The 12534-nt window shown below is 39.8% G+C and overlaps 1 protein-coding gene across 1 annotated transcript in view; it reads left to right on the forward strand.

The window, feature by feature from the left end:
* The window catches only part of LOC131144485 (peptidyl-prolyl cis-trans isomerase CYP23), a 49024-nt gene that overhangs the window by 820 nt on the left and 35670 nt on the right, over window positions 1–12534 (forward strand). The window contains exons 2-3 of the mRNA XM_058093168.1: window positions 885–998; window positions 1085–1233. Of these exons, the coding sequence (XP_057949151.1) occupies window positions 885–998; window positions 1085–1233 (263 nt within the window). The remainder of the gene's footprint in view (window positions 1–884; window positions 999–1084; window positions 1234–12534) is intronic.

Genomic DNA, 12534 nt, shown 5'->3' on the forward strand with positions numbered 1-12534 from the left:
ATCAACTTTGTTTGGAAATCACTTCAAATTACTGGTTCTCACGCTTAACAAAGCATGAACCAATTGGGGTAACAAGTAACATTTGCCTGTGTTGTAATGAAGTTCTGGTGGAGACAAATCATATAATAAATTGTTTTCTATGGTACTCCTATTTGCTGATAGGCCCTTGATGATGGTATCATCTGATGCTCATCCTGTGCCTATGTAACTTTGGCTCTTGAATGTAATTGCATATGCAGTAAGTGGAAAGTAGTCAATATAGAATATGTAAGGAGCATTTAACATGGTTTGGGTTCTTGCATGGTAGTCTAAATAGTGCTTTAGTAGGAAAGGTTGATTTGGTTGTGGTCATTAATAGTAGAAAGGAGAGTGGTCAGCTAGGGAAAACATGGATTTCGTGGTAAGGGAAAGGATTTGATGAGTCTTCAACTTTAGGCAAATGTTGGCTCATAGAATGATTGAAAATGAGTCATGTGGTCAAACCCAAATAGGAGGACGTAAGTCTTTCTTCCAGATAGAGATTATTCAAGAAGACAAGTTGAAAAATAGAAACTACTTCTTACCTTGAAAATCAATTTGGGTGGGCTTTGGATGGATTCAACTTCAGTTCAGCATCAATGACTGGTCTGATATTCACTTAACTAATTTGAATACATTGGTGAACAAAAAGGCCTTCATATGGATTAATTTAAAATCCTCTGAACTTTGTTAATTCATGCTTTGAAATTATGCACTTTGGCATTCTATCTCATAAAAATTGTTGTTAGAACTCCAGGCACATAGTCCTTAAACATCCACATTGTTTATGATGTGTTTCTAAGTGCAATGACTCATGCTTTATCATTGATGAGGTTTTAAACCAGTTGGGTGCATTTTTCTTGCAGACAAATTATGGGGATATTGAGTTTGGTTTCTTCCCTGGTGTCGCACCTCGAACCGTTGAGCACATTTTTAAACTTGTTCGCTTGGGATGTTATAATACCAATCACTTCTTCCGGGTAGTAACTGAGACCTAAGAAAATTTTAACTTATTGTTATGCATACGGCCATAAGAATTTCATTTATATATGTAAATTGGGTACAGGTTGATAAGGGCTTTGTTGCCCAAGTGGCAGATGTTGTAGGTGGAAGAACAGCACCTATGAATGAAGAGCAGAGGATGGAAGCTGAAAAGACTGTTGTTGGTGAATTTAGTGATGTCAAACATGTTCGAGGTATTCTTTCCATGGGGAGGTAATTTTTATTAATTAATTAATTTATTGTGCTATGTTGTTAAGAGTGCTTTGTGCCAGCTGTTGGCATCTTCAGAAACTTGTTTAAGCAACACTTGTTCATCCCCAACCCTGTCCAATACTTCTTGTGCTCTTATAAAAGTTTCCAAACTTCAAAGGCATACCAGAATATGTTCCAGAATATGTTGTCATAAATTTTTGTCTAGGAACCTATTCTCTTATTATGTTGTTCCTTATGTTACAGCACTCTTAACCAGTGTTATTTTTCTAGATCATGTAGAATGATGGAAAAGGATTCATATAGCGAACTCCAGCTAGTGGGATTGGTTATTTTTGCAGATTTGCTATTTTATTTTCTATAGTTCTTTCTTACAAACCCCACATACACACACAACATTGGCAAAGGTATTTAAGGCTTGTGTTGTATCTTTTTGGTAGTAGATGTGTCAGACGCCTTATTTATACATTTGAGTGCAGTAGCTACACATTTGAGTGCAGTATGTTTGTCTCTATGATGGATGACCATCTACATCCCCCAGGCTGCCCATTCGGCGCACGTATTTTAGGCGTAGGTTTAAAGGTTTGGAAAATAGTGTGTATGGAGGACCGCTTTGTGTTTCATAGTGACTTCCTTTAGTATTTTGTAATTATGTGTTTAGTTGGGCGGTTTTTGTAAACATGTATTAGTTGTTTTTGTGGTTTGAGTGCTGGAATGCAAGTTGATGCATAGTTATTGCTCTGAATCTGATTGCCTCAGTTTCCCTCTCTCCGTCTCTCTCTCTCTCTCTCTCACCCCCGCAGGCTTCCTCTTCTTCTTCCTTCTTCTTCTGCCTCCTCTTTCTTCTTCCTTCCCCAACTCTATTCTGGTTCTATCTTCCTCCTGCTGCTGCTGCTTCTTCTTCTCTTCTCTCAATTCTCTCTCCCTATATCTAAATTCTCTCACTTGTCCTATGTCAAATTGGTACTAGAGTCCACCACCATCACCATGCAGCTGTTCAAAATAGCGGAGAATTGAACACTGTTCATCTGCAACTTCCCAGAAAATTACAGTTGTGCCTGTGTTACAAACTCTGCTTTCCAGGTTTTATTTTATCACACCACCTTCATCATCAAAATCAGACACTACCAAAACCCCCTTCCTTGCACTTTCACCTCCACCCGAGGAGGGGTGTGGCCACATGCGCCACTTGAAACTGCCCCAGTCAACTGTCTGTCTGAATCTCCCATTTCCTGCTATTTCCTTTATGCACAGCTGTCCTCACTTTAATCCCCACGCCTTGATCTATCATCAGCTGGAACAACATCCAGAGGCCCATTGCCCATGGCTCACGTGCCCCATGTGCGGGCCATGCGCACGGGAAGTTACTGGATTCCCCCTGTTTTGCCCAGACTCATGATATATTGCCTCCAGCTTCAAAAAATTGGATTTTCCCCTGATATTTTGCAGTTTTTTACTCATGATATATTGCTTCCAGCTTCAAAAATTTGGATTTTTTCCTGATATTTTGGAGTTTTTTAAGTGAAAATTGAATTGTCAAGCTTGATTCACATTTCTAAGGTCAAATTCTGCCTAATCTTGGGCTGCCAAATTAAATTCATGAGTTATGAAACCTTGACAGCATTCAGATTGGGGCGCAGCTGCTGTTCAAAGGCTGTTTCTTGAGGATCTGAGAATAGGGTTGAGAAGTTGCTTGCCTTACCTTGAGAATTTGATGGTAAACTCAATTTGTGCTCAATTTGGTGAGGCAATCAAATTCTCATATTTTCTTGACTAATGTTTGTATGATTAGGGGAAATTTGTAAATGCATATTTCCAAGTTTCTTGTTACCATTTGAAGTTAAAAAAAAATCTGCCCTCTATCTTGTGAGTTCCCCTTGTTCATTCTCATTTGAATCCTTGTTCATGCCCATACCTAGTTATTTACTTGTTGCCATGTCATGTGAGACCATGTCAATTCATATGCATTATATTCCATAGCTTCTTCATGTGTGTGCATTGTATTTAGGATTTATATCACTTGTATTCAAGTTTAGTCTAGTAGTCCTCCGCAGCATCATGCACCATGTTGCATTAACCATGGTTACCAACAAAAACATTGAGACCAATCCTATTGAACTTGCACCAAATGATACCGAATCCTTGTCTGTTCAATTAGACACTCTTCAGGAGTTTGTGGACCAAGTTGAGCACCCAAACAACATTTTAACCAAGTCATGAAGATGTTATGTAATGGCTTGTTGTAGAAGACATAAAACCATTAGTTAGGAACCCTAATGAGTCCCCTTTAGCAGGGTCTGCCTAGGGTATTCTTCCTACACCAGGAGTTCCTTTAGCACCTAATGATATGAGTTAGACTCTAAAATGAATTGGTAGGCTAGTTCAACCCCTCTAACCTCAGGTCAATCTAGAGTCTAGGTTTGAGGAAGGCAACCTTGAGGAGTTTAATGATGTAGGATACCAATCTAACCCTAGGCATGCTTGACATTCCCCTAGGCAAGGTTGGGAAGACTATGGAGATGCTACAGAAAGGGTCAAGGTAGATGTGCATGCCTATGATGGGAAATTAGACCCAAGCTCCTTTTTAGATTGGATATTGGTGATGGAGGATTTCTTTAGTTGGTACCGTATACGAGATGAGGACTTTTTTTCAGTTTGCTAAGATTAAACTTGTAGGACCAGCAAAGACGTATTGGCAAATTGTGCAACAAAGCCTGGAATGGTTGGGTGAACCTCCTATCACACAGTGGGAAGCGACGAGGCAATGATTGAAAGGAAAGTACATCTATTCTTCTTTTAAGAGCCAGTTGTTTTGTGAGCTTTTGAACCATAAACAAACCACTATTGCAACCAGCTACATTGATCGATTTGAGGAGTTGATGCTTAGGAGTGATATTGTTGAGGTCATAGCTCACATTGTAGGTTTGTCAATGGATGTAAGAAGATGTTAGGCGAGAGGTTAAGTTGTTCTCTCTATAGTATTCAGAGGTTGCTTATCAAAATGCTCTTGCCATTGGAAAGTATCCCAAGAACTCTTGTAGGTCTTAATCTCAGGTGAGTGAGTCTTGTCATTCCAAATCCTTTACTTAATCTAGGCCTGCCATCCCTCACTCTGCCCCTAGATAGAGTTCTGTGAAGTAGATAGAGTACTAGATTCACATCATGTTGTTCGCTCTAGTGCATGGTTTTAAATAGTGGTCGTAGGTAACGTTGCGTAATGGTCATAGGATGCATGGAGAAGCAGACATTACATAATGGGAAGCAGTTGTAGCTGTCGTGAATTTTTTTCATGCATGCACAACTATGTCAAAATTGAGGAATAATGATGGAATCCTTTAAAACATGATTTTTAATGAATTTTGACTGCTTTTATTCAACCTACAAACACTTTTTAAATAGGTAACATGATTTTTATATTAATTTCAGGGTGCTGTTTACATAACAAAAGCATATTCTTTATAGTATTCACTTATTTAATGACTCAAAAATTTAGAAATATAATTTAAATTGACAACCAATTAATTAGAGACATAAAATGAATATGCATATACACACACATGATTCATCAATATCAATATAATATTATAACACAAGTAGGCAATTTAGGCTCATTAAGTAAATTAATACTAAATAGATAGTACTCTTCTCATATTGTAATAATTGTTTTTAATAGTTGCATATATATTTGTTTTTGCCAAAATTTATCTGAGAGAAATTGGATCAATCACGACTTTGATCACCTACTGAGAATGAGAGACAAACGGCTTGGAGGACCTAGGGTGTACTCTGGGGGATTACTCCAATGCCTAAGTCAGGGAATTTGGAAGCATTATATGATTGCAATAGTAAAGAAGTGAATGATAGTGAGATGAGATGCCTTACCTTCTTTAAGGGGTCATTTTTATAGGCATTTAGGATACCTCCCTATTGATTTTCCTACTAATGGATCGTAGGAGTTATATTTTGACTATGAATATGTTACTAAGGAATAAAGATTGGCGTGCTAACCCTTTGCTTGAATTAATGGACGTTACCTCCTTTCCATTAATCTCTTGATGTCTTTTCATTTTTTGGTTTTATATAAGTTAATGCCTAGTTTAATGCCGGGGTCTCTTTTTAGTTCTATTATTTGCCTTCGTAATCTCGAGTCTTAACCTTTTTGGCTCAAGAGTATATTGTATTTATTATAAGTCTTTGTATTATCATGAGATTTGGATTAAGTCATTAAATTGGCATCTTTGGGCCTCATGAATGGTACTTATTAGATGGACTAGTACTTTGTTGAGTATTGCCCATTTCTTGTTGCCTCATGAGTGGTGCTCATTAGATGGCCCTATATTTTGCTAAACAGTGCCCGTCTTTTGCTGTCTCATGAGTAGTGTTTATCAGATTAACATTTTTGGGTCTTATGAGCAATGCTCATCAGATGAATTAATTTTTTGCTGAGCAGTGCCAGTTGCTTGTTACCTCATGAGCTGTGCTCATTAAATGTACATTTTAGGTCTCATGAGCAGTGCTCATTCGATGGGCTAATCTTTTGCCGAGTAGTGCCTGTCTTTTGTTGCCTTATGAGCGGTGCTTGTTAGATGGACATTTTTGGGCCTTATGAGCGGTACTCATTAAATGGGCTGATTTTTTGCTTTGTTATTGCCTCATGAGTGGCGTTCATCAAATGAACTTGTACTTTGTCGAACAGTGCCCATCTTTTGTTGCCTCATGAGCGGTGCTCATCAGATGGACATTTTTTGGCCTCATGAGCAGTGCTCATCTGATTGGCCAATTTATTGCCGAGTAGGGCCTATTTCTTATTGCCTTATAAGTGGTGTTCATTAGATGGATGCTTTTAGGTCTCATGAGCACTGCTCATTAGATGGGTCAATTTTTTGCCAAACAGTGCCCGTCTCTTGTTGCCTCATAAGCGGTGTTCATCAGATAGACATTTTTGGACCTCATGAGCATTGTTCATTAGATGGGCCAATTTTTTATCCAGCATTGCCCGTTTCTTGTTGCCTCATGAGTGGTGCTTATCAGATGAGCATTTTTGGGCCTTATGAGTGGGGTTGATCAGATGGTCCAATTTTTTGTTGAGCAATGTGTGTCCTTTGTTGCCTCGTGAGTGGTGCTTAACAAATGGACATTTTTGGGCCTCATGAGCGGTGCTCATCATATGGGCCAATTTTTTATCAAATAGTGCCCATTTCTTATTGACTCATGAGCGGTGCTCATTAGATGAGCATTTTTGGGCCTTATGAGCAGTACTCATCAGATGGGCCAATTTTTTGTGGAGCAATCCCTGTCCCTTGTTGCCTCATGAGTGGTGCTTATCAAATGGACATTTTTGGGGCTCATGAGCGATGCTCATCAGATGGGTCAGTCTTTTGTCGAGTAGTGCCCATCCCTTGTTGCTTTATAAGCGGGTGCTCATTAGATGGACATTTTAAATTTAGTGGGCAGAGGGATCTCCATTACTTTATTGGTAAAAGGGGGATAAGAAGATCTAGCGGAGGTTTCCCCTATTAAGGGTTGGCTGCAAACTTCTTTCACAAGCTTTTTTAGTTGATCAATTTTCTTAAATTTTTCTTCAAATCCTTGGGACCGTTGCTCATTAGTGCCAGCACTGTTGGGACTTTCTACTTTCTTTGTCGGATTTGAAATTTTCAAGATTGTTTCGTGTGATACCACCACCTTATCCTTAGGTGTCGTTTCTGCTTGAACAACTCCTAGGCCATGTTCCGTAAGATTTTTTTTTGGGGTTGTAAGATCATATTAAACATGTCTTCCACCTTCCTTTGGAAGGCTAGAAATTGGTCTAAAGGCACAATTTTCGAATTGTTCCCCAACAACAGATTCATACTCAAAATTGCATGGTGTGGCCATGATTGAGTTTTAGAAAGAAATCCTTCCAAGTTTCCCATAGATGGTGTTGTCAATAAAGGTAACAAAATACTTGGTTCCGCCGATTGATTTTTCTTCTATGGGACCGCATACATCAGAGTGTACCAAACCCAATAGCTCTGACCTTCTCTTCATAGAGGAACTAAATGAAGCTCTGTATTGCTTTCCAAATAAGCAATGATCACATGGGTTGAAGGCAATGTATTTTGTAATTTTGATAAATGCCTTCTTTGCCAGTGTAAAGAGTCCTTTCTCACCCATGTGTTCGAGTCTCTTGAGCCATAGATTTGGTAATGCCAAATCTTCCATTGCATTGATAGCATCAGTATAAATCTTCACTTGCGTCTTGTACAGTGTGCAACAAATATGTCCTCGTGCTATTGTCAAGGCACCTTTCGACAATTTCCAAGCACCTTTCCCAAAGTAGCTTTCATAGCCTTGTTGATCAAGGGCTGCCCCAAAAATGAGATTGAGTAGAAGGTCTGGGACATGTCGAACGTCCTTCAGTGTTATTATGGTGCAACCAATATTGGTCACAATCTGCATATCTCTAATTCCCAGGATCTGAGAAGAACTGGTGTTCCCCATCTTTACTGTACCAAAGTCTCCAGATCTATACACTGTGAAAAACTCATTGTGGGGAGTGGCGTGATAGTAGGCTGCTATGTCTATCACTCATTCAGTGTCGTGATTCCCAATATGACATGTCTCTTCATCAATAGAGAATACCGATATATCTTGGGTTAAAGTGACCGAGTTCTCACCTTCGTCCTTCTTTGGTTGTTGCATGCTTTGACCATGATCCTGCCGAAATTTTTGATAATCTTTCTTCATGTGGCCTTCAATGCCATAATAGTAACAAAAGATATTTCCTCTTTGCCTATTTTTAGCATCATTGGATCTACCACGATCCTAGGACCTTCCTTTGGAGTTGCTTTTGCCTCTGCCTTTGCCTCTTGTACTGGTACCTCCTTGAGGTCGGCCTCTGTTCTCCGTAACAAGAGCCTGTGTCTGATCAACGCTCGTCTCTTTTCTCATGACCTCCTCGTTGAATAGGGCATCCTTTACCATCGCCATGGTAAGTTTGCCATCAGGAGCTGAATTACTGAGAGTGATAACTGATGTCTCCTAGCTGTCTGATAAGGAGCTAAGGAGCAGTAATGCTTATGCTTCATCGCCAAGGTTCATCTTCACAGATGAAAGGTGATTCACTAGGTTTTGGAACTCACTAGTGTGTTCAACTATAGAGGTCCCGCTCTTTAACTTCAGATTAACGAACCGTCTCTCATCAACGTGGCTTTGTTGTGAGCGGTCTTGGCCAGGTACATGTTCTCCAGCTTCTTCCAAAGTTTATAAGCATTAGTCTCCTGTGCAACGTGATGATATACCTTATGGTCAATCCATTGTCTGATTTGACCAATAGCTTTCTTGTTCGTTTTTATCCAATCAATGTCGTTGATGGAAGTTGGTTTTACACCTTTATAGTCCAAAGGATCCGCCAGATCCTAACAAGTGAGGAGATCCTCCATCCGAGGCCTCCAAAGAGTATAATTAGAGACAGTGAGCTTGATCATAGTATCTGAGTCTGACTCCTCCATGCTTTTAGGATGATATTAGGCACCAATCTTCTTGTACAAAAAAATCGGGGAGGAATCCTGAGAAACTGAGTGCACGATTGCGTCCAGAACGGTCGATTTTGTTGGAAACCAGTCCAACCTTGCAAAAATTGGCTCAAAATTGGCTTGGTTCGGCCCAAAAACGGATTTGGACCGGTCTAGTTCAACTTTGGTGCAGCTATTTTGATGCTCCCCTCAAACTATTGAATCCGTCTTGTTCCTTTAGAATAGGTAGAATTAAGCTACTATATGTAAACTTGAATATCAAACTTCACGGAGCTGTTGCGCCTTCATCCGGACTCCGATTTAGACGCCGTTTGGTACGTTGGAACCGTGTCGACGAGAACACACTAGAATGCTCAAAATTTAGATTTGAGCAACTTGAAAAATCTGGTTGGAACAGAAACGCCTTTGTTCGTCTGGCTTCGGACAGCTCCCACTCCGATTCGGCTGCAATTCGGCTTTCGGTCTAGCTACTGGTCTAGCTACCGACTCTGATACCACTCGTTGTGAATGTAAGTAATACCCAGGAACACACTCACAAATTGAGACAAGAAATTTACGTGGTTCGGCTTGTTATGCCTACTCCACGGAGAGTCATCGGAAAAAATCCATTCTCAACAAGTGTACAAGATACAACACTGGAGGAGGAGGAGGACTCACACTCTACTCAACTCAACTCTCAAAATACAACTACTGTGCTCTCTTTTCTTCTCTCTATTGATTTCTACTATAATCAACACAACCCAAACACATTACTTTATGATGTATGAAGTGCTTGCCATAGTCAAGGGTGGTTGGGTAGATGGCCAACCCTTTGATAAAAAACTCCATCTTCATTTGGATGGTTCACCAACCATGTCAGCTGTTGGTTGTTGATGATGGGTATGGTTAGGACTGGAAAACAAGATTTTAGGGATGCAAATTAATTGAGACAGAAAAGACAAGAATATTTGGCTCTCTCAAAAGAATTACTTGAAGAAAATCTTGCGACGCTTCAACCTGCAAGATTGTAAGCCAATTTCTACCCTACTTCCTGTCAATTATAAATTATCCTCAAGTATGTGTCTTAGCAATGAAGCAAAGAGGATGGAAATGTCTCGAGTACCGTATGCATCAGCAGTAGGAAGCCTAATGTATGCTATGATTTGTACGAGACTAGATATTGCTCAGGCAGTTGGTATGGTTTGTCGGTTCGAAGCAAATCCTGGTAGAGAGCATTGGAATGCTGTGAAAAGGGTCCTAAGATACATTAAAGGGATCTCAGATGCTGCATTATGTTATGGAGGATCGGAATTCATTGTCAAGGGATATGTTTATTCAGATTTTGATGGTGATCTTGATAAAATAAAATCCACCACAGGTTATGTGTTTACTCTTGTGGGAGGAGTAGTAAGCTGGTAATCCAAATTACAGACTATTGTTGCTTTAGCTACAACAGAAGTTGAATACATGGCAGCTACACACTCTTGCAAGGAGGTAATCTGGATTAAAAGGTTAATGGAAGAACTCGGGAACATGTAAGAAAGGATTCTTTTGTATTGTGACAGTCAGAGTGCTTTGCATATTGCAAGGAATCCTGATTTTCATTCCAGGACAAAACACATCGGAGTACAGTATGACTTCATTTGAGAAGTTGTGGAGGAAGGAAGTGTTAACATGAAAAAGATTCACACCAAAGACAACCTAGCAGATGTCATGACAAAACTAATCAATGCTGACAAGTTCATATGGTGTAGGTTCCCTTATGGCCTAACATAGACGTAAGTGGCATGGAAATGGCAATACTAGAAAGGATGAAAAGATGTTTGAAAATGACTTTAAGTGGGAGAATGTTGAATTGTAAAGTCATTTCCAGCATTCAAGTGTGGTGGGCTGTCAATCAAAGTGGGCAGTCAAAGTCCAAAATAGGTTGCTCAATCAAAGTCTAGGTTTGGCTATCTACCATGTTTCCAATTCAAAGGTTGGTGAGCTACCCAACCGACTTGTTGAAAAGGAGGCTTACAAACCCCTATAAATAAGGAAGTGGTGGAGAAGGAAGATATCATCCCAAGCATCTCCAAATCCAACTTAAGAGAGAGAAATCAAGTACTCTCCTGCAAAGTGTCCCTGTTGTAGCCTATTTCTAGTTTCTCCTATTTTATAGAGAGATTTGTATACTCCTAATTCAAGAGAGAGTTATCATTGTTCTCCTTTTATAATTAGTGAGAAGTTGTAACATCCTTTTTCATAGTGGATTCCTTCTACTCTTGCCTGTGGTTTTTCCCTCGATTTGTTTGGGAGTTTTCCACGTAAATCTTGGTGTCAATTCCTATTTTATCATTTCTTATTTTAGCTGTGCGATATTGTTCCTACCCATTCATTTCCTAACAGTGGTATCAGAGCCTTAAGTTACGGCCTTTGGGTTGGGGGTTACTATACTTTTACAATATTGTGAACGTATACGAGATTTGTTCAAATATACAGTTCCATTCATTTACGATGCTGTTCACGTATAGGAGCCGATTTAGTGGAGGAACAGATCTTTTCTACTACAATGGCAGCAAAGTTCGAAATTGAGAAGCTCAATGGGCGTAATTTCTCCCTTTGGAAATTAAAGATGAAGACGATCTTGAGGAAGGACAATTGCTTAGCGGCAATTGGAGTCGGGCCAACAGGGATAACTAAGGAAAAATGGAGCGAGATGGATGACAATGCTGTGGCCAATCTTCATCTAGCATTGGCAGATTCAGTGTTATCAAGCATTGCGGAGAAGAAGTCAACAAAAGAAATTTGGGATGCGCTAACAAAACTCTACAAGGTTAAGTCACTTCACAATTAGATCTTCTTAAAGAGGCGACTCTACACTCTTTGAATGAGTAAATCCACATCGGTGACGGATCACATCAACAATTTTAGTATGTTGTTTTCTCAACTTACAACGTTAGGCCATAAGATTGAGCCAACCGAACGAGTGGAGCTTCTACTCCAAATTCTACCTGATTCATATGATCAACTCATCATCAACTTAACAAATAATATTCTTTCAGATAATCTAGTCTTCGATGATGTTGCAGTGGCTGTTCTAGAAGAGGAATCCAGGCACAAAAACAAGGAAGACAGATCGTCTAGTTCTCAACAAGTTGAGGCACTACTGATGACGAGAGGAATATCCACAGAATGACCACTAGATCTAAGTTGGGCGACTAGGGGAAAGGGAGAAATGCAGCAGAAGGCAGAAAAATTGGGAAGAAATGAGATATTTTCTTGGTAATGGTTGTTGGAAGGTGCATCTAGTGTAACGGTGCGTAACAACTCATTACAACCCATAATGGATGCGTAACATTACGACCCATTATGGAAGCGTAACGACCATGAATTTTTTTCACACAGCTATCGCGGTTTGAAACGGCGTCAGTGCCACGATTTTCTGTTATGTTACGGCCATTATGCTATGTATCGGCCATTATATAAAACCATGTCTAGTGGACCTAGTCTTCTTCAAGCTATTATCCCATCTGTGTAGTGTCATTGTTGCCACACTCGAGGTCATGTTGCTGCCCATCGTCCCCCAACGAGCCTCAACTTTAAAGCGCGAAATTGATGATTTGTTTGATTGTGAGGATCAGGTTGTAGATGCTGTTGAGTACTTGGGAGATGAGGGTGAGCTTGTTGATGATTTGAGGTGGATGACCGCCATGTTAGTGTGGTTAGGTGTGTCTTATCTGCTACCATGGATAGCGAGAAGTGAAAATTGTCCACTATTTTCTGCTCTTTCATTCATTTTGGAGATGGGATACACAAGTTAGTTATT

This window comes from Malania oleifera, chromosome 12 (assembly GCF_029873635.1).
Source record: "Malania oleifera isolate guangnan ecotype guangnan chromosome 12, ASM2987363v1, whole genome shotgun sequence".
Classification (NCBI taxonomy): Eukaryota; Viridiplantae; Streptophyta; class Magnoliopsida; order Santalales; family Ximeniaceae; genus Malania; species Malania oleifera.